The 20,269-nt window shown below is 47.1% G+C and overlaps 1 protein-coding gene across 1 annotated transcript in view; it reads right to left on the bottom strand.

Annotated features, from left to right (window-relative positions):
• The window catches only part of LOC142765279 (monocarboxylate transporter 13-like), a 452,218-nt gene that overhangs the window by 120,723 nt on the left and 311,226 nt on the right, over nucleotides 1-20,269 (bottom strand). Inside the window, exon 6 of the mRNA XM_075866021.1 lies at nucleotides 13,033-13,213. Within this exon, the coding sequence (XP_075722136.1) occupies nucleotides 13,033-13,213 (181 nt within the window). The remainder of the gene's footprint in view (nucleotides 1-13,032; nucleotides 13,214-20,269) is intronic.

Here is a 20,269-nt window from a genome sequence, read left to right as displayed (position 1 = left end):
ATAAGCCTACACCAAAGCAGATAAAACTATACGGTCGTGGCAATTATGAAAAGATTAACAGCGAACTTGAACAATTTTACATTTCGTACGAGCAGGGATTCAACAAGCGCACCATAGAAAATAATTGGAAGTTGCTAGTCGAAAAACTCAACCAACTAACTGATGCATATATTCCAAGAATAAAAATCAAAAACAAAACATCCGCCCCTTGGTTTAACAACGCGATTAAAAAACTGATAAACCGGAAAAAACGCCTGTTCAGACGTGCAAAAAAACAGAACCAACCGTCCCCATGGAAAGAATATTCCGACTCCGTACGATGCCTCTCGATTAACATTCAAAACGCGAAACGCGATTTTTTTCGAACAACACTACCAGACATGCTCAAAAATAACCCTAAAAAATTCTGGCAAACAATAAACCCAAGAAACATCTTGCCGATAACCTTATCCGGTACTAATGACAAACCGCTCAGTGACGTAGATTTGGCGAATGCCTTAAACCATGCCTTTTGTTCTGTTTTCACTCGTGAACATAGCTTTTTTGCAAACTGCGGAGAGACCCTTGAGTCTATTATAAGCGAGCCAATGTCACCTATTGAAATATCTGCAAATGGAATAAGTAACGTAATTAAGAAAATGAAACTCTCATCTGCAAGTGGAACTGATAACATCAACAGCAAAATATTAAAGAATACACAATTGATAATTAGCGCAGCATTTCAGCTGCTCTTCTCTCAATCACTTTCACAGGGACAGGTACCGAGTGATTAGAAACTCGGTAAAATCACTCCATTGTTCAAAAATGGCAACAAAGCATCCCCATATAACTACCGGCCCATATCGCTTACAAGTGTCCCATCCAAAATTATGGAGCACATTTTATTTACCAACATCATTAATCACCTCGAAGAGCACAACTTCATTCACCCTTCCCAACATGGTTTTCGTAAAGGCCTGTCGTGCGAAACACAACTTGCTGCCTTCATCCATGACTTGCACACAAATCTTGACCGGAACATCCAAACTGACGCCATATTTCTTGACTTTGAAAAGGCTTTCGATAAAGTTCCTCACCACCGCCTTATGACCAAACTTTCTTTGCTTAACCTCGACCCATTCGTCTTGTCATGGATTAATAACTTTCTCACTGACAGAAAACAGTTCGTCGTCATGAATACAGCCAGGTCTCAAATCTCTCCCGTCCTCTCCGGTGTTCTCCAGGGAACAGTACTTGGCCCCCTGCTTTTCCTGATTTACATCAACGACCTTCCACACTGTATTACTAACAATATAAGATTATTCGCCGACGATTGCGTTATTTACGCAACAATCTCTAGTCATGAAGACCAAATAGCTTTACAAACAGACCTAACAGCCGTTCAAAATTGGTGCCACAAGTGGCAGATGAGTTTAAACATTTCCAAATGTAGATCAGTGTCTTTTCACAGACGTACTAATCCGTTAGTGTACAACTACACCCTGCATAACAGTTTTCTACAACTGACTAGCTCGTATAAATACCTTGGAATACATATCTCAAGTGATCTATCATGGACCCTCCACATCAATCACGTAATTTCAACAGCTCGTAGATCTTTAGGTTATATCCAAAGAACCCTGCAGTTTGCTCCCAGCCACTTAAAAAAATTAGCTTTCACCACAATAATACGCCCCAAACTGGAGTACGCCGCAGCAATTTGGGACCCACACCAGCATTATCTCATCCAAAACCTAGAAACCATCCGAAACCGCGCTGCCAGATTCGCCTTTTCCGATTACTCATCGTTCACCAGTGTAACAGACTTAAAGAAACGTGCCGCATTCATTCCCCTTAGTCAACGCCGAAAAACTGCGCGGCTCGCATTATTCCACCAATTCTATCACGCATCCCCATCCAGCATTTACGTCACCCAACGCCCCCATTTCTCTGAACGTTGTTGCAACACTATGCAAGTACATTACCCTCGTCCCAAAACTACCACATTTGCAGAATCTTTCTTCATTCGGACAGCTAAGGAATGGAACGCCCTACCGGAAACCATTGTTAGCATTCAGGATGCAGAAGCCTTTAAAAACTCCCTGACAACCATCACTGAACTGTAATAGCTAACTGAACTGTGACCTGCCATGCTATTTCTTGTATAATAGTTTCTAGTGTCATCTCCCTAGTATGGCATGTATGTATATTTTGTGTACTTGGCAATGTTTCGAAACCTTTTAAGTGGTACCTTTTGTCACTGAAAAATGTTTTCATCCAGAGTCCTCAAACAAATGTACCTGTTACCGCCCCCCCCTCTTCTTGTATGCCCTCCCCTCATGTAATGTCCCTTCTGTTAGGGACCCTTGAGGAAAATAAAATAAATAAATAAATAAATAAATAAATTGGCCTAATAACTTCTCCTATAGCTTCTTTGGCCCTATTGTCTGTTAGATCTCATTAATATTGTGTAAAACGCGAAAACGAGTCCTTAAGTATACACTTGTTTCTCACACACACACATATACCAAAAACAAAAGTGATGCTGTGTCCGGGTAAGATTATCCGTATAGGGAAGAAGACTCCCGTACGAAGTGAGTTTATTGACGTTTCGGCCGCGGGTCCGGCCGTCATCAGTCTGATGAAGGCCGACCTCGTGGCTGAAACGTCAATAAAATCACTTCGTACGTGCGTCTTCTTCCTATACGGATATATATATATATATATATATATATATATATATATATATATATATATATATATATATATATATATATATATATATATATATATATATATATATTCTACAGCCCCAGCGCAGCTCACCGACAACGTCCACTTCTTCACTCTCAGTCTGAGGCACCTTTCTTGGGTATGTCCCACTGTGCCCTGTTTCAGTTAGCTTAAATCACGTAACACGACCCCCGGCGGCAAAAGCGCCGTCCCGGCGAGTTTACGGGGCCACAGCAGGAGCAGTGTGGTAACGCTTGAGCCTTGATACGTGGACGACTTCCCTTGACAGCAGAGCAGAAGAGGTTGATGGATTATCAGGGATAATTTCATATGTAGTGTTGGTCACTCGTCTAAGCACGCGGTATGGGCCCGTGAAACGAGAGAGAAGTTTTTCTGAAAGGCCTGCATGTCGCGTAGGGGACCAATGAAGAACAAGGGAACCTGTTGGAAAGTGTTCGTCGCGATGCCGCTCGTCGTAACGATGCTTCTGCGAGTCTTGGGACGCCATTAATCTGCTGCGGGCGAGCTGACGAGCATGGTCAGCTCGGGTAATAGCGTCGCGTGCATATTCAGAAGTAGACTGTGCAGCGGCTGGCAGGAAGGTATCCAACGGCAATGTTGGTTCGCGTCCAAACAGAAGGTAAAATGGCGAGTACCCAGCAGTGTCATGCCGGGAGGAATTGTATGCGAACGTCACGTAGGGTAGTGCAATGTCCCAATCACGATGGTCAGCCGAGACGTATTTCGATAGCATGTCTGTCAGGGTGTGGTTTAAACGTTTTGTAAGCCCGTTTGTCTGGGGATAGTACGATGTCGTGAGCTTATGTTGGGTGGAGCAGGAACGCAGGATATCGTCAACCACTTTCGAAAGGAACGTACGGCCTCGGTCTCTCAGCAGGTGACGAGGGGCTTCATGCACTAAAATGAGATCGCGTAGTAGAAAATCAGTGACGTCTGTAGCGCAGCTTGTTGGCATGGCTAGCGTAACTGCGTAACGGGTCGCGTAATCCGTAGCCACCGCGACCCACTTGTTTCCGGAGGCGGATGTTTGGAAGGTACCGAGAAGGTCCAAACCAACACGGAAGAATGACTCCGATGGGATGTCGACGGGCTGAAGATATCCGGAAGGGAGTCCCGACGGCTTTTTGCGACACTGGCGAATTTCACAAGCGTTTACATAACGACGTACAGAGCGTGAAAGCCCAGGGCAGTAGAAGCGGCGGCGCACACGCTCATATGTGCGAGAGACACCAAGGTGACCAGTGGTTGGCGCGTTATGGAGCTCGCGTATGACTGTGGATCGCAGGTGCTTTGGTATTACCAGAAGAAGGTCGTGACCATTGGGCGATAAATTACGCCGATATAAGGTGTGGTCCTTTAAGGTAAACATGCGAACAGAAGCGTCTTGCGGTAAAGATTCGAGCTGTTGTATTAGGCGGCTGATATCCGGATCGCGACGCTGCTCGTCCCCGAGATGAAGCAGCTGGAAGATGGAAAGGATGCAACCCACATAATCAGTGCTCGTAGGATCGCAGTCGGCCACAGGGTAGCGTGACAGACAGTCCACATCTTTGTGCAGTTTTCCTGATTTATACACTACGGTGTAAGAATACTCCTGGAAGTGGAGTGCCCAGCGGGCAAGACAACCTGTGGGATCTTTGAGAGAGGCGAGCCAGCAAAAAGCGTGGTGATCGGTGAGAACTCTAAATGGTCGGCCGTATAAGTAAGGGCGAAATTTTGCGACTGCCCACACCAGCGCTAGGCATTCGCGCTCTGTGATGGGATAATTACGCTCCGAGGGGGACAGCAGCCTGCTGGCATAAGCTATCACGCAATGCTGCCCACGTTATTGCTGAGCCAACACAGCGCCTATTCCGTAACCGCTGGCATTGGTGCGGACTTCGGTCGGTGCCGTAGGGTCGAAGTGAGCCAGCACAGGAGAAGAAGTGAGCAAAGTGGTCAGGTCGGAGAATGCTGCTGCTTGCGAGGGACCCCAGGTAAACGTCTCATCTGGTTTGAGTAAATCTGTTAGGGGCCGAGCGATTTCCGCAAAGTTCTTGATCAAACACCGAAAATAGGAGCAGAGCCCCACAAAGCTGCGGACATCTTTGGCAGTTTTTGGCACAGGAAAGTCCTTCACAGCTCGAACTTTTTCTGGGTCAGGCTGTACGCCGTAAGCATCAACAATATGTCCAAGTATTGTAATGCGACGGCGACCAAACCGGCACTTGGATGAATTGAGCTGAAGGCCGGCGAGACGGAAGACATTAGGAATTTTCTACAGTCTCTCAAGGTGCGCTTCAAAAGTGGGAGCAAACACGATCACGTCATCCAGATAACAAAGACACGTATACCACTTGAATCCATGGAGCAGGGAGTCCATCATTCGTTCAAAGGTGGCGGGGGCATTACATAGGCCGAAAGGCATGACTTTGAATTGGTAGAGTCCATCGGGTGTTACAAAAGCCGTCTTCTCTCGGTCCATGGGGTCCACAGCAATCTGCCAATAACCAGAACAAAGATCGATTGAAGAAAAGTAGGCGGTGCCATGGAGGCAATCAAGGGCGTCGTCAATGCGGGGCAGAGGGTATGCGTCTTTCTTGGTGATGTTGTTAAGGTGGCGATAGTCCACACAAAATCGCCACGATCCGTCCTTCTTTTTAACTAATACCACCAGAGATGCCCAGGGACTGGAGGATGGTTCAATAATGTCCTTCGCTAGCATCTTGTTCACCTCCTTCTGAATTATGCTCCGCTCAAAAGCAGACACTCTGTAGGGACGGCGGTGAACAGGGTTGGCATCACCTGTGTGTATGCGATGCTGGACAAAGGACGTCAGCCCAAGAGGTCGGTCGCCAAAATCGAAAATATCCTGGTAGGCCTGGAGAAGTTGTTGTAGGACTTCAACTTGCGGAGGCGGAAGATCAGTGGCGATCATGTCTACAATTTGACGGCTGCCCAAATGTGTTGCGATAGATGTGCGCTGTGGTGAAACAAGGGTGTCTAAGGCAAGCACTTCAATTTGTGAATCGAGCAACGGACACAGGTGGGCCACAGAAATGCAACTTGGACGACACTGGTCGTCCAAGTTGCATTTTGGACGACAACTTGGACGACACTGGTCAAGGGGGGCGTGAGGACCTTCTTCATGCGACGACGAAAACGCGAACTCATAATACAGACGTGAGCGCCCGTATCTATCAAAGCTTCAACAGGTGTGCCATCAACATATACTTCTAGGGTGTTCCGGTTTAAACGTAAGGACAAGAGAGGATTTTTGGGTAAGGTCGACAGGGCAGCTTCACCTCCAGAAGCTGCGCAGCCTAGTTTTCCGGGGACATACGTTGGTTAAACGATGGCGAGGGAGAGCGGCGACGCGTATTTGAACGAGAAGGGCGGCTTTGAGGCGGTGGCGACGACGGGACAGGGTGGCCGTAGTCCGCAGGGGCAGTAAATTCTGTAGACACAGTGCGGGTCGGATAACGGTGGTTTGGTGGACGGAATGAGCTTCTGTAAGCGGGGTACGAGCTAGAAGGCATAGATGGCCATTGGCTGCGGCAGTAACGAGCGATGTGTCCTGCGCGACCACAGCGGAAGCAGATTGGCTTATCATCAGCTGTTCGCCATTCAGACGGGTTCCTGGTTCGAATAGAGTACGGGCGGCGATGTCTCATGTCCACGGAAGCTATCGAGGGACCAGTATTATCAAGGGTAGGTACAGTGGACAGGATACCAAGGTTAGCGAATTCCTGGCGGACAACAGCCTGGATCAAGGTGACAGCTGGCGTTGAGGCGTCTGGCAACGTCGGTTTGTTGGCAGCCGGGTAAGCGGCCTCGAGTTCACGTCGGACGATGCACGTCACGTCTTCGGTCGTAGACGGATGACAAGGAGTGGCTTCGCAAGACGACGTTGCCGCGGTGTTGGGTAGGCGCTGAAACTGCTGCAAAATGCGTCGACTCTTCGCCTGCTCGAGACGGCGGCACTCTTCGATCACAGCGTCGATGGTCGTTACGTTGGTAAATACAAGCAGGCTGAACGCATCGTCGGCGATTCCTTTTAAAACTTGCGAAATCTTGTCGGCCTCAGTCATGTTGGGATCCGCCCTTTGACACAACGCTAAGACGTCTTGAATATAAGTCAAGTAGGGCTCAGTGGACGTCTATGTACGTACGGCCAATTGCTTTCGGGCATCAAGCTGTTGACCGAACGGGTTGCCAAAGAGGTCGCGGAGTTGTTGTTTAAACATTTCCCAGCTTGTGCTTTCGTGCTCATGGGTCTCAAACCAGATGCGAGGGGTCTTGTCAAGATAGAAGATGACATTCGCAAGCATAACGGTTGGGTCCCAGCCATATTGCTTGCTGACGTGCTTGTACATACTGAGCCACTTGTCCACATTCGCGTTTTCCTCTCCAGTAAAGGTACCGGGATCACGGGGTTGCGTTAGGGCGACGTACCGGGTTGCTGTCGTTGCTGAGGTAGGTGGCGAAGCCGTATCCTCACCCGGAGCCATGGTAGCAGACTTAAGGAGGCGTCCACTGCGTAGCTCCGTTGTCAGAAGAGCACCCAGCACTTCAACCAAAATGTTACGTGGAAAATAACAGTAGTCATTCTACAGCCTCAGCGCAGCTCACCGACAACGTCCACTTCTTCACTCTCAGTCTGAGGCACCTTTCTTGCGTATGTCCCACTATGCCCTGTTTCAGTCAGCTTAAATCACGTAACAATATGTACAAACTCATCATCATCAGTATGACCTGTGTTGTGGGGCATAGGCTCGGCAAGTAAAAGACGTGCCTTGCAGTCAAAACATCGCCTTACTAAGTGGTGGAGAGGGCTTGTTGGTCTCCTGGTCTTCTCCCTGCAGCGATTTTTCGTTATCTTCGACTACAAACCATTCCTGGAGCTCCGGTCGAGTAGCCGTCTGCGCAGTCAGCCTACGGTGATGTCGAGAGGCGAGCACAACAAGGCTCCATCCACCCCGGCCGCACCCTTGGGCATGCCTTTTGGACTGTCACCGCCGCTCAAAATGTCACTGTCACTTCTTGACTGTCACCGCCGCGAAGGCCCTGATGTTCGCCGGCCTTCGCGGTGAAGACGTTAAAGACTGGTTGGATGAGTACAACCGTGTGAGTGCGCTTAACTATTGGCATGATTCTGTGAAGCTGTCTTGCGTACCGTTCTATCTGACGGGGGTTGCTAAGACTTGGTTTTTCGGATATTTGCCAACCCTTCTGTACGTGCAGGCATAGCCAAACGAAAGCTTGCTGAACGTGTGCAGCACTCCGGCGAGTCCTATACCCTGCACATTGAAGATGTCCTCGCCCTATGCCGTCGCGTCGACAGCTCAATGGCGGAGCATGGTCGCGTTCGGCACTTCTCAAGGGCATATGCGGCGTCGCATTTAACGCTCTATCGGCAAGGGACCCCACCACGGTCGCGGATATTATCAGTACGTGTCAGCGGCTTGATGACCTTCAACTTGTTTGTTTACAAGCTGACACAGCTGATCTCAGGTGAACCCATGACGGTGAGCTCCGTGCGTTGATACGGTCCATGATCCGCGAGGAGCTGCAACTGCAGGCCACCTCGTCGTCTTATGAGCTCCGCATGACGCCTTCTGCAGGCAGCCTCCGCAAAATTGTGAGGGAGGAACTAGTGTCCATGACATGTGAGCAAGTCCCGAGCTCGCATACCACTCCAAAGCCGACGTACGCTCAGATGGCTGCAGTGTCACCTTCTCAGCAATCACAGCAGTATGGGTCAACTATGCAGCCTTCACTGAAAGTCCTCGCACCAAGCGCAACGCCTCCTTCTTTCCAAGACTGGCTTCCATCTCGACAAATTTGCTATTATTGCGTAATGCGCAGCCACATCTCATGGTTCTGTTGTCGACGTCAACGAGACGGAAGGCGTGGCTGTGGTGCCTTCGGGAGGAATGAGTTTGCTCCTGCTCCACAACATCGCCACCCATACCAACTGTACCAACGCAGCTCACCCTCTCCACAGCACTCTGATGCAGCCAGTACCTACCGCTCCTTGCACCGTCGCTCCCCGTTGCTATGCGTCGTTTCTTGTCACCACTTCGTCCGGCCACCACGGCGTCTGATCATCGCCCGGAAAACTAAACAGTGCGGTTTCAGGAAGGAATGCTCCATTTTGCGGACGGCATCGAACTCCTCCGAAACGCCCCTCAAATGTAATTTCACTGTTGGTTGAGGGTATATGGACTGAAGCCTTGGTGGACACAGGTGCGTCGCTCTCAGTTATTAGTGTGGACTTGTGTTCCCATTTGCGCAATGTGAAGACACCATATGATGGCCCTCCCCTTCGCTGTGCTAACGTGGTTTTTGTTCAGTCTTCTGGTGTTTGCACAGCACGAGTTTTTATTGAGGGCATCCTTCACCATATACAGTTCCTCGTTCTGTCAACCTGTATCAATGCGCTCATTTTAGGATGGGACTTTCTCTCCTCAGCTTCAGCCGTGATATCTTGCCGTCAGAGGGTCACTCGCATGTTAGATACTGCGCTTTCGTCTGATAACTATGCTCATAGCCAGCGCTTCATCACCGTTGTTGACTGTTTTATTCCTCCAGGTAATGAGCATATTCTGACCCTGACATCACATAAGATCAGTACTGGTGATGTGTTTCTAGCATCGTGTGGACGCTACATCTCTGATGGACTTACCATCGCTCCTAGCCTGGTGCGCTTTCGTGATGGTAGAGCAATAATTACGGCAGTTAACCCTACTTCATTGCCTGTTGCGCTGTCCCACGGCACCAGTGTGGTTTGCTTCACAGATACCGCACCACTTTCTCTGGTGCCTCTTGACGCAGACTTGCCATCTTTCTCTACGAGTGCTGATGACAATGCTACAATGGCTGCTTTAACAGCCACAATAAAACCCGATCTCACGTCAGCGCAAAAGCGAGAACTTTTGGGTATGCTTCGAAACTACAGTGCTTCATTTGATGTCAATTCCAAGCTTTTGGGTCACACTTCTGTCGCCGTGCATTGAATTGAAAAGGAAGGCAATACTATTGTACACCGCCGCTCATATAGAGTGTCGGCCGCAGAGCAGAAAATCATCGAGGACAACGTTGCTGATATGCTCAAACGATATGCTATCCGGCCTTTGTGGCGCTTGTGGTCATCACATGTAGTGCTAGTCCAAAAGAAGTATGGTTCGGTGCGTATTTTCGTTGATTATCGATTTATTAAGATCACACGTAAAGACGTCTACCCGATGCGACAAGTCGATGACGCACTTGACTCTCTGCAAGGCGCTGAAGTTTTCTCCAGCCTCTACTTACGGTCTGGTTATTGGCAATTACCTATTCACGAAGCGGACTAAGAAAAAAAACTGTCTTTGCAACACCAGACGGGCTGTATGAATTCAAGGTCATGCCATTCGGTACGTAACACTCCTGCACGTTTGAACGCATGATCGACACAGTTAACGCGGCCTAAAATGAAAAACATGTCTCTGTTATCTAGAAGACATCGTTATTCTCTCATCTTCTTTTTTCAGCATCTTGATCGTTTGGACAAAAATTGGACATGTATTTCTAATGCTGGACTTCGTACACAAAAAAAAAGCCATTTCGCCAGCAAGAACATCAAGGTGTCGGGCCACCTTATCAGCAAAGATGGCGTTCATCTGGATCCTGGCAAGCTTGCGGCCGTGATAAGCTTCCCTTGGCTAAAAAATCAGAAACACCTACGAAGTTTCCTGGGCTTTACGTCCTCCTTCCACCGCTTCATCAGTCATTTTGCTGCCATCGCGTCGCCACTGCACAAGCTGCTGACATTCATATCAAATTTCGCTTGCAACGACGACTGCGAGCGTGCCTTTCAAGTCCTCAAGAATGCTTTATCGTCCGACCCTGTTTTGTGCCATTTCGACGAGAACGCACCTACATGTCTGCACACCAACGCACGGCCATGGCATTTGTGCAGTTCTTCTGCAGCAGGATGTCACTTCACGGGAAAGAGTTATTGCGTATGCTAGTCGTGCTCTTACGGCTGCTGAATAGGACTACTCCACAGCTGAGCAGGAGTGCCTCGCTGCCGTTTGGGTCATGCAAAAAGTTTGACCATATATTTACGGACGCCACTTCACAGTCATTACCGACCACCACGCGTTGTGCTGGCTATCGTCACTGAGAAACTTGTTTGGTCGCCTCGGTCGTTTGGTTTTCCACCTAGAAGAGTGCAATTTTGATGTCATCTATAAGTCTGGCGAAAGACACCAAGATGCATATGCTCTCTCTCGCTGCCCCCTTCCACTGCAATCATCGAGTACGTCAGCTGATTGCTCACATGGTGGGCAAGGCACTGCGTCACCATTCACATTATCACACATTCCGCTCATCGACACGCCGGCTTCAAATCACTACACCGAGTTCGCCACACGCCAGCGTGAAGATTCATATTGCAATCACAATATTCAACGCCTAAATGGCATATCACGTACTCCTAATTCTACATTGCGCCGACAACTACCGCAATTTAAGCTCGATAACAATGTGATCCATCGTTACGTTTACACTACTGATGGACACCGCTGGGTTCCAGTACTTCCGCGTTCTCTACGTCATCAAGTCCTCGAAGCCTTTCACAATGACCCATGTGCAGGCTACTTGGGATTTCACAAAACACAAAGCCGGATTCTGAAATCGTTTCTTCTGGCCGGGCATCTCTACCTTTGTGGCCAAGTACATTGCATCTTGCCATATGTGTCAACGGCGGAAGCGATCAACTTCGTCTCTTGCTGGCCTTCTGCCACCCATCCCGTGTCCCGAGACTCCTTGCGCCATCGTGGCATCGCCCTACTCGGACCTCTCCCCATCACGCCCGCAGGTGATCGTTGGATTGTGACTGCTGTTGATCACCTGACACGGTACGCAGAGACTGCTGCACTACGCACAAGTTCTGCTTCAGACGTCGCACACTTTTTTCTCAACGCCATTGTATTGCGTCATGGTGCACCATGCGTCCTCCTGAGTGATCGCGGCAAGACGTTCCTGTCCACCATAATCGAAAACCTGCTCAAAACCTGTGGCACAGTACATAAGACGACGTCAGCCTACCACCCCCAAACTAATGGGCTGACATTTTGAGATTTTATCGGACACTAAGAGGCATTCTGTCGATGTACATCGCACCAAACCATGACAACTGGGATAGGATTGTGCCTTTTGTGACGTTTGCCCATAACACCGCTGTTCAAAGAACTTCTAGCTACTCGCCTTTCTACCTCGTGTACGGCCATTGACGTCTTTTTCCTAAATGTGCCAACTGACGCCTCGGCAACCGTATCAGAGCAGTTCGTCACAAGGCTCAAGGAATGTTGGCAACGGCCTCGCCTTAAAACAGAAGCCAATCAGCAAGATCGCAAGCAATGCTACGACAGCTCTCATCGCGACGTCTCCTTCAGTACGGGGGGGTGAAGTGTTGCTTTGGACGCCCATTCGAAGTCCAGGATTGTGTGACAAGTTTCAGTCACGCTTCATTAGACCCTATAAAATCAATGAAAAAACGTCCCTAGTGAACTATCGTGTTACTCCCACCGACCTTTCTTCGGATCGTCACGGTCGGGGTTCGGAGATTGTCCACGTATTGCGTCTGAAGCCACTCGTTCGACGTTTCGTTTCCGTCTAAGACGCGTCCGGGCTGGCCGCTCACGCGTGGGGGGAAAATAAGTGTGAGCATTATTCATACGCGTCATTTTATCATATGTACATACTCATCATCATCAGTCTTACCAGTGTTGTGTGGATGAGGCTCGGCAACTAATAAAAGTGTCTTGCAGGCAAAACATTGCCTTACAATATAATGAACATATATATGATAGATAGATAGATAGATAGATAGATAGATAAATGAATAGATAGATAGATAGATAGATAGATAGATAGATAGATAGATAGATAGATAGATAGATAGATAGATAGATAGATAGATAGATAGATAGATAGATAGATAGATAGATAGATAAATAGATAGATAGATAGATAGATAGATAGATAGATAGATAGATAGATAGATAGATAGATAGATAGATAGATAGATAGATAGATAGATAGATAGATAGATAGATAGATAGATAGATAGATAGATAGATAGATAGATGCTCAGAGTGTATGTAAAAGTGTTTCACTTTTAAAAAGCGGGAGAGAGCAATGGTGAATGTGGTTGAGCAAGAAAATCAGTGGGGCTAATTTCATGAGTAAAATAAGTCATATTTTCTGTCATAAACGTTACCATGATTACAGTGTGCACAAAATGTCGACCGCGCAACAAAATGAGGTACGCACGTCTGTCTCGCTGACACCCAGCTCGGCAACCGCCCGTGATGTGAGGAACAGGTAAGGCACACTGTAGCCGATGCCGCAGAAGATGCGGGACAACGAGAACACACGGAAGGCTCCATCTGATAGAAGTCGGAAATTGAGCATCTCTCCCAGCACAGCAGCCATTTGGTAAGAGAAAAGCGCCCTGCAAAACGGACCAGAAACGCGATATTTTACTCCAGCTACTTTGCCACAATTCAACTACACTATTAAAATGTAGTGACGTTCTCTCCATTTAGAGAGAAACAACGATATCCTCAATGTTGGTCTCTAAATGGAGAAACGTTGCTTCCTTTTGCCATGGAGAAACTCTTCTCCCCATCAAAATCAAGATGGCTGACCCCGGGTTAGCGAAGTGAGTAGGCGTAGCAAACGCATTGATTCTTGACTGATAAGGAGTACACAGCACTGACAATTACAAAAATATGGTCCCACTGAGCTTGATGTCGAATGAAATTATTGTAAAAACAAGCAAGCGAACCTGTGGTGATGAAAACATTGCGAAACAGAATGACAGAACTAGTAGGTTTCGTTCGGCCACCCAGGCAATGTTCACTTTGAAAGACACGGATTCTGTCGAGTTGTCACCCGGAGAGTGCATGCTAGGCTTGCTGCATTTATTTTTTGCAGATTCGCATAGCATAGCGACGTTATCTACGCTGCTGACCCGCAGGTCACGCGATCAAATACCGGCTGTGGCGGCTGCATTTCCGATGGAGGCGGAAAGGTTGTAGGCCCATGTGCTCAGATTTGGGTGCACTTTAAAGAACTCAAGGTGGTAGAAATTTCCGGAAGCCCTCCACTACGGCGTCTCTCATAATCACATCGTGGTTTTGGGACGTTACACCTCACAAATCAATCAATCATCAACGTTATCAACGCGTTTACGGAGCCCTAGGCCACGAGATGTGCTTTGAAACTGTAAATTTAATCGCAGCTAAATCACTGCAGCTCAGCAGTGCAGTTTCCCTAGATAGATGTTCAACGTTGTATAAGTAGCTACAGAAGTAAGAGTGTCATAGCCGGGAAGTAGGTGGTACCTGGCACCATCTGGAGATACTGAACGATACTGAAAAAAAAGGTGCTTGTGGTGAAGTATGTTGACACAACTGCATGCACCCTAGCGGACATTTCGTGAGTCAGCCCATTCGTTGATTACTCACTGACACCAGACGTTTAATATATGCTGATGCAGTGTAGATAGATACGAACTTCGACTTACCAGAATGGCACAAGTGACAACCAAGCTTTGGTCAACTTTTTTACGTTTAGTGGTGGTACAACATGCGCATAAATAAATATATTGTAGCTGATAGGTAAAAACCTAATTGCGTTTGCGTGAAAGTGTCTCATTGTGGTATTTCATAAAAGGACACTGAACGAGAAGTCTGTTTTTCCATATATGAGTCAGCGAAGTGCCGACGAGTGCGCCCGGGGGCTGTCGGCGGCGGCCCATGTGCGTTGCGCCGCAGTCTGAAAGCGGGTCGCATCGATGCTTATCGCTTCTTGTGCGCACACCGTACGTAAAAAACAATAGTTTATTCAAGTTAGCTGATGGCAAGAATATACAGTACAGTCATTTTTACTCCTCGGCATAGCACATTATTGAACCCAGAAGCGCCGATGGCATGTACGAGGGACTCTGCCAGTAAGCTAGACCTACATTCGCAAGGAGTTGTACTCGTACGGGTCACATTTACTAGGGCTGATATCGGTGTACGCGACTCGAGAAGGTTGACGTTTGAGCAATTTGAAAGCCTCTCATTGTTGTAATAAAGTGTAGACGAGGTAAGCGAAACTATGGGAATTGTCAGAGATGCGTTTGAGTGGTGGTTTTGACAACCAGCGTTGTTTTTCTAGCGTATTAGTACACACCGTGGCATCGCAGGTCGGATCGGACGCCCGATCATAACATTCGTAGATTATTTTTCGGCCAGCACTGCCGACAGATCGTACCAAATGTGTTTTTAAGCGCCTCAGTACACCTCTCAGGCTTCGGCACAATTGGCTTTACTGCATTGAGCTGAAATGACAGAATACCAGATGATAATTCAAATTTAGTATTGAAATTGACGTTGCATGTCATGTAGTTAAAAAAAAAGGTCAACGTGCCTACAGAGTGCCTAACGACTACTAGATAGTTACGCATGCTAGATAAATATTTGCTCTTCAAAACACGTAGTATAAATGTAGTACCACCCGCACAGCCAGGGGGCTAGACATCGTGAGTATAAATACCAGTTGCTGTGTGAATCATTGTTCGTAGCGCAAGAGCTATATGTTCAGTGTCATTGTTTGCTGCGTTGCGTACTATTTTAATGTGTTTGCTGATTACCATCCTGCATATGTGACGTAATCTTGAAGCAAACTATTCAGTTCAATTGGTTTACAAAATGCTCGACATAAATGTTTTGAGAACTTAGTCCTAGCGCAGCAGGAGGGATTCTACTCTCGGGGCGATTTAATGCACCCTAGCCCTACCAGATTGTAAACGTCTTTGAGAGAATAGCGCAACTCTTGTAGAGGATGTAAGAACTCGATTTCAGAAGTTTGACTGTACTCTGAAGAAGGAGCTTGTTCACTCTCGTTCAGCTAGAGTACCAGCGCTCTGTCGAGAGAGTGTGCTTACTCTGTGCAGAAGAGAGTTTCCAGCACTCCTGAAAAGAAAGTGAAATATGGAACAAGCCTCAACCCCCGTCAAAAGAGTTGCCAACACTTTCTTGGGGCTGCGAGTATATCTGTTTATCAATGGTTGCACAATGATGAACAAAATAATTACTAGAACTTATCAGGTTTTCACAAAAACGCTGACCCTAAGCAATCCATAAAATGCCAACTGCATTCCGAAGGCTGCACCGTTTCTCGACCATTGCCATTCTTTTTTCGTGAAGCCTCCAAGAAGGCAAACGCTTGCCGCGTGCTTGCCATTTCGGAGGTCACGTCTTTTTTTTATTTTTCTACTTGTTGCTCGGAGAGGGCGCAGCATGCAGGCCAGACTTGGTCTCTGTCGTCTCTTCTACTTTGTTTAGTTGTTTCATGTTAATGCTTGCTTATATTTTATTTACATGCTTACCACAGTTGTGACCATTAGCCATGGATACACTACACAACTAGCCCTTCGACGACAATGTTTTTGATGCGGTAATGACCGTCTCAGTGGTGTATACGTACGTTAAAACGCGGGTCGTGCGAGAGAAATAAGAGATTACCTCGTACCCAACGGTGTTCTTTCGTGAACGATGGCAGTGGCTGTTGGCGTCGCAGCAGCTTGATTACTTGAGTAGAGGAACTAGCGCTGCAGTTCGCTAATTTACTATTACATATCAGTATGCTGTTCCAACATACTTCTCTGCTTCAGATGCGTCTCGCGATTCGCCTCGCGTGTCAACGTGCGGTCATTGTGTGTGTCACAATTGTGTTGTTCGCGCTGTGGCTGTGTTGGTGACTATGATTCTCGATTTGCAATACTCTTTTCACAAAGGTGACTGAGAGTGTTAGTACTTACCTGCTGTGCACAACTCTTACTTTAAGTGCACATTGTGTTGCGTTTCGTACGACAAAGAAGAATCATGTGAACCAGAGAGGCATACTGCTCGCGTGCATAATTGCGTTCTAACTCTCAGTGCTGGCACCGGGAATTCAAAAAGCATGCGATTCATAATTTGGTTCAATTGACAGAAGCCACTGGTTTACTTTTCAGAAAAGTGTAGTTATGATGATGTTTAAAAAGTTTCTGATGATTATAACCCAGTCTGGCAAATAAACTCTCGGTAAAAGTTTGCAGCCCGCTTCGCATTGTGCTTTCATCTGCCGTGGTAGCATAGCCTCATTTGGTGTCATGGGACTATGCTGGAGGGCGCTGGTTCAACTCTCGGTCACGGCAGCCGTATTTGCATGGGAAAAAAATGAAAAAGCACCCATGTGCCTATGTTTGCATTAGAGGCAAAAAAAAACTTCATTGGGTCAAAATTAATCCGCTTATCGCAACGACGGCGTGCCTGATTATCGTATGTCGGTAGCGGCACGTATGGCTCCAGTTATTGTAAATAATTGTGCTTTCACGCAGGGACTGTGCAGTGGTATTACGTTTCCTAGAATGTTGACAAATCAACTGTGAAGTTTTTTATGCACCTAGTTGAATTTATGAGTGCTACTGGTGTCGTGCGAAACTAAAAACGTGTATACTTACCAAGTATGTCGACACCAAAAAAATCAATTTTTTGTGTAAAGTCTAAGCTAATAGATGAAAAACACTGTCTAGGGAAGCAGAGTTTTTTGTATTTGTGACAAATAGGTAATATGAAACAAGATGAGACACACACGGATGCGTGGGGAGCATCGTGCGAGTGCCTGGTGATAAAAAATGAAGGATTTTACTCTACACCAATAATGAAAAGAATAAACGTGACTCCGGTATTGTTTGCATCAATCGTAGGTAAAAGTAATCACACGTGACTGGCCGCGGCCGGCTAGGCTTGGCGTGCGCATGCGCGTGTGCAAGACCCTCGTGGTTGAGGAGAAACTCCAAAACAGCAGGAGACTCTTTGCTACTTTGGTTCTTGCCGCAAGAGGGCGCGGCAGATAAGGCGCCCGAAAGGAAGAAAGTTGCTGCGCCAAAGGAGAAACGGAGCCCGTTTATTCATTCTTGCTTCTCTCCCCTTTTTTTAGGGTATATCCATTTTCGATTGTCATGGTGCCGGTGGGACTGTCAAGAGTTTGATGCGGTAGACGCTCAGAAGTTTCTTTGCATCGAAAATATTTTGTTCAGCTTGCACTACTTGTTTAAGGCTGAAGCCACAGAAGACCTTGCGATAACCAAGCTTCTTGTAGCTTTTAAGTCGGTCGCCTATTCAATCTGCTTGGAAGTGATGACTACATCAGCTCTGTCTTAATTTTGATTATACCAATTATCTAGGGCTAAATCGATAACGGTGAACACTTCTTCGGGTGACGTTGGATAAAGAAATAATGAATATGGTAATCGTGAACAAGGATATCTGAGAGATTTTGTTGACTGAGGAATATCAATGCTGACTAATTCTAATTTTTGGACAAAGACTGTGAATTTTCTTTCTCGAAGGTGTTGACCTATCTTAAAAGAGTTCACAATATAAGATGGGTGAGACGATTTTCTGGGTAAATTTAGAATATATGTTCATGTACATCAAGGAACAATAGTGAATTCAAGCACGCCAAAGGACTTATCAACTTTTCCGGATGTCTTAAAATTGATAACGACCTTTGGATTCCCCAAAGTTAAATACTTTTTTTACCCAATAGACCACTGTATCAATTACACTATGCGTTTTTAGTTTTTCAATTATTAAAGAGTGGGGTAGAACCTCAAATGCTTTTTTATTCTAGGGACAAGCAGTCAACAGAAAAGAGAGAGAGAGAGAGAAATAACTTTATTGAACTGAAAAAAGAAGGGTGTCCAAGGCTCGACTGGCTTGCGCCGCCTGCCGGACGTGGTCCAGGAGTGCTAGTTGCACCTCCGGGTCCGAGCTAGTGAGGAGTGCCTCCCAACGCCCCAAAGAGTTTTCCAGTCTATGCATACGCTGAAAGCGATTGCGTTCATGTGGCCGTTAAACAAAACTGCACGAGATATGGTAAAGGGTTGGTGGTGAGTCGTACCACCACGGACAATCGCGCCCATACAATGTTGGATGAATTTTGTGCAGTCGTAATAAATTTGGATAGACTCACGTTTGAATTTTACTGAGATCTATGGCGTCTTCTGCTTTAAGATATTTGGGGGGGGGGCATATTTCTGCCGCGTGTATCGCTGGTGAGCAAGAAGCTCTCGTGGAACCATGCTAGCTGGGTCGTCTTCCTCCTCCTTGCGAAAGCCGTCGTGCGTAGTTCTGGGTAGTGGTAACAGCGAGAAAGGCTGCTGCTCCGCTCGGTTTGTGAGCGCTCTAGCTAGAGCGTCCGCCCTCTCGTTACCCTCTAGGACTGCATGTCCCGAGCTCCAGACCAACCAGCAAGTGTTGCTTCATTCACCGCCTAAAAGCTTGCAAATGTTTATTGGGAGGCGGCTTTTCATGATTAGCCGGCACGCCTCTTGAGAATCTGAGAGTATGGTGATGTACGTCCGACCGTCGTTGCGCTCTCGACTTTAATCGCCAATCGATTGGCGAAACACTCGGCCTTGGTGAACGATGTAGTGTACAATGAGGCGCTGGACACCATGCTTCTCGTGTCACTGCTGATTATTGTGACGACGCAGCGCTTCCAGTTATACCTGGAAGCGTCAACGTATAGCACGTTCTCATTGCCTGTTACTAATTTTCTGATCCATTTTACGCGCTCCTCTCGCCTTTCATGATGCCGCTCCTTGATCATGTTCCTGGGGATAGAGGCGATTAAAATATGCCATCGAACTGGGTCTGGTACGTCTACCAGCTCATCGTCCAAGTTTTGGGGTCGCAGTGGTACATCCGTCCTCATCAATATCTCTTCATGACTTCGTCTGGCTGAGGCGATTGCGCTGAGAGATCAATGTTGCTGCTTTCAGTTCAGCGTACGCGTTATGCAGGCTGATCTCGAGAAGCCTGGGTGTCGGAGTGCTTATCGGTAAGCTTAATGCTGCCTTGTAAGCCTCTCTGATGATAGATTCTGCTTGCTCTTCTTCGCTGTTCAGCAAGTGGAAAGGCAAGCTGTATGTCAATTTGCTCATTACGAGCGCCTGCACTAAAAGGACAGTATCACTTTCGTTCACGCCCTTTTCGTGAAAGGTGATTCTCTGACTCATTCTAGCCACTTCTTTAGTTGCCGATTTAAGAAGACCGATAGTGTTATTTGCCCTACCATTGCTTTGGACCCAGAAACCCAGAATCCGGGCGACAGTGACTTCTTTAATTTTCTGCTTTTCTATATCAATTTCTACTCTTCCGTTCCTTTTGTAGCGTTTGCTGTGTATTCTGATCACCACCGATTTTTCGGGTGCGCAGCGGAGACCACTGGTTCTGGCAAAGTTTTCTACGGCCAGTGCCGCCTCTTGCAGAGTCTGCTCTTTTCTGGCCAGAGAACCCCGTGTGGCCCACAGAGTAATGTCGTCCGCGTAGAGGGTAATAGGCCGATGTAAACATTGTGGGTAAAATTATAGCGACGTCCGCACGTAACTTCCGCCATAGACACTGAGGGCTGCGATGTGCACCAACAAAACGACGTTGTGAGACGCCACAAGCGTTGTGAAAGC

Source organism: Rhipicephalus microplus, chromosome 1 (assembly GCF_043290135.1).
Source record: "Rhipicephalus microplus isolate Deutch F79 chromosome 1, USDA_Rmic, whole genome shotgun sequence".
Lineage (NCBI taxonomy): Eukaryota > Metazoa > Arthropoda > Arachnida > Ixodida > Ixodidae > Rhipicephalus > Rhipicephalus microplus.
This window is presented reverse-complemented; position numbering and strand designations above follow the sequence as displayed.